Source organism: Trypanosoma grayi (assembly GCF_000691245.1).
Source record: "Trypanosoma grayi strain ANR4 Tgr_1177_V1, whole genome shotgun sequence".
In the NCBI taxonomy this organism is placed as follows: domain Eukaryota; phylum Euglenozoa; class Kinetoplastea; order Trypanosomatida; family Trypanosomatidae; genus Trypanosoma; species Trypanosoma grayi.
The window spans coordinates 2,576-4,644 of record NW_008826796.1 but is presented as its reverse complement, the minus strand read 5'-3'; the positions used below and the strand labels follow the sequence as shown (position 1 = coordinate 4,644).

General features: G+C 62.4%; 1 protein-coding gene across 1 annotated transcript; it reads left to right on the top strand.

Annotated features, from left to right (window-relative positions):
- Positions 1-356: 356 nt before the first annotated feature.
- On the top strand, positions 357-1,166 carry DQ04_11771000 (hypothetical protein; the record flags this gene model as incomplete). The annotated part of the gene is made up of 1 exon (XM_009316605.1): positions 357-1,166. The coding sequence occupies one exon, from the start codon at positions 357-359 to the stop codon at positions 1,164-1,166; it is 810 nt and encodes a 269-aa protein (XP_009314880.1).
- Positions 1,167-2,069: the final 903 nt, after the last annotated feature.

Sequence of the window (2,069 nt, the reverse complement as noted above, 5' to 3'; positions counted from 1 at the left end):
TTCGGCGCGTAGAAGGGGCGCACTCCAAGGAAGCGCTGGCTCGACACAATGTAAGACTGCCCCACCTCATACATCAGCTCGCGACCAAAACAGGCATCGGCGAGACGGCGGGTGAAGCGGTCACAGCGCTCCTCAAAGTCCCGAGAGAAACAGTTATGTTCGTTGCTCCCGGGCGTCAGTGTGAACGGGGAGTCCGCCGCTGCATCCGCCCCTGAGCCTGATTGCGCCTTGCGCTTTGCTGCGTTGCCACCACCACTGCTGCTGGTAGCAGTGGGGTTGTCCACCAAGCTGTGCAGCACCCCACTCCGTGTGTGTGCGGCGCGCTGCTGGCTGTTGCGCGTTGCTGGAGAGTTCGCATGCACGTCAAGAATCTGCGCCAACTCCGCCGACAGCTCACGGCAGCGTATGCACTGAAGCTCCTCAAACTCATTCAACGAGACACTAACTTGCGCCTCATTGCGCAGGTGCCAATGGGAGCGCAGCAGGGGGCCCAGCAGCTTCTGCCGGAACGGCTCGCCACCGTAGACACTCTGAATCATCTCCTCCGGTGTGCGCGACATAAAACGACCCATTTTGCTTTCGTGCAGCCGCAGCGCCTGCGCCCCGCCGAGATCGTACGACCTGCGCTTCTCCGGGTTGGAGAGAATCTGGTAGGCCTGCGAGATGCTCTCAAACTTGCGCTGGGCGGCGATGCGCTCCTCTTCACTCAGCGGCCCACCGTGGCGGCTCTGCACCACATCGGGGTGGAACACCTTAGCAAGGTTTTTATACTGCGTCTTCACCTGCGCTTGTGTTGCGGAGCGCCGCACCTGCAGCACCTCGTACGGGTCCTCCTCACACCCACCAGACGACGACGACGACGACGACCGCTGCTGCTTGCCCATCATCTTCTTGTTGAGCGTGTCGAAGGAGAACCCCATCGAGGCGAGCCGCTGGTGCCATTTCTCTTCGGACCGCATCTTTTTGCGGCGGAACTCGAGCCGCCCAACAGCGCGTATCGCACGCTGCTCCAGCCGCAGCTCGTGCTGCAGCCACACGGCGTCAAGAGCGGTGCAGCGCTGCCAGCGCCCGGCGCCCGCCTCGAAGAACAACGTCCCCGCCACCGCATTCCACACGCCGTAGACGCTGTTGCGGAGCCCACACGGGATATGGATAAGTGGCGATAGCAGCAGCCCGTACGCCAGGAACTGCGAGGCGCGCACCACGCCCCCAGCAGAGCCCTTCGCGAACCCAACGACAAGCCCGTGGTCGCGCACGCCACGCACCACGCAAAATAAGATACACCCCAATGCGTTCTGCACGGCCACTACGACATTCCAGAGCATCGCATAGAGTGAGAGCCAGATGTGGCGCTTAGGCGTCATGTTCATGCGGCTGTAGAAGTTCAGCGCGTGCAGTCGCTTCATCCGGCGCAGATAGTCCAGATTGGCTGTGAGCGTCGCAAGCTGATCAGACCGTTGCTGTTGCTGCGACGCCCCCTGGCGACAGCGCGGGAGAGCGCTGCGCTGTTCCTTGCACGCCTGCACGAAGGGTGAGGCGGCACCCACCGGCTTAGTCCACTCAGCAGGGCGGGTGCGACGTGTGGTGTCGTCGTGGAATTGCTGCAGCACCGCGAGAATGTTTGCTGGGCGCCCCGTCAATGTTGCCGACCGCGTGTCCACGACGAGCTGCGGCTTCTCGAAGAGCACGTACGACAGGCGCTGCAGCTCCGCATCCAACGCATCTGCCTTCGCGGCAAGCACGTGAGTGACGGGAAGCATATCCGCATCCTCTTGTGCAGCATCCATGGCGCGGAACTCCTCCTCCTCCAGTTCGCGCTCCTCCTCCTCGGTAAGGCCACCGTTGCTGCTGCTGCTGCTGCTGCTGGCTTTGGTGTGCAGCAGCGCGAGAGCTGTTGTCGCGTAGGACACAGCGGAAGCGCCGAGAGCTCGTGGAGCAAAGCGCCGCATTTCCTTCCCGAACCGCCTACTGTGCGTCGTCTGTGCCAAATAATTCAGATCTTGTCCCTGTAGTCGTCGTTGCTGCTTCTGCCGCTTCACGCCACGGTGGTTGGGGCGTGCCGGCTCTTG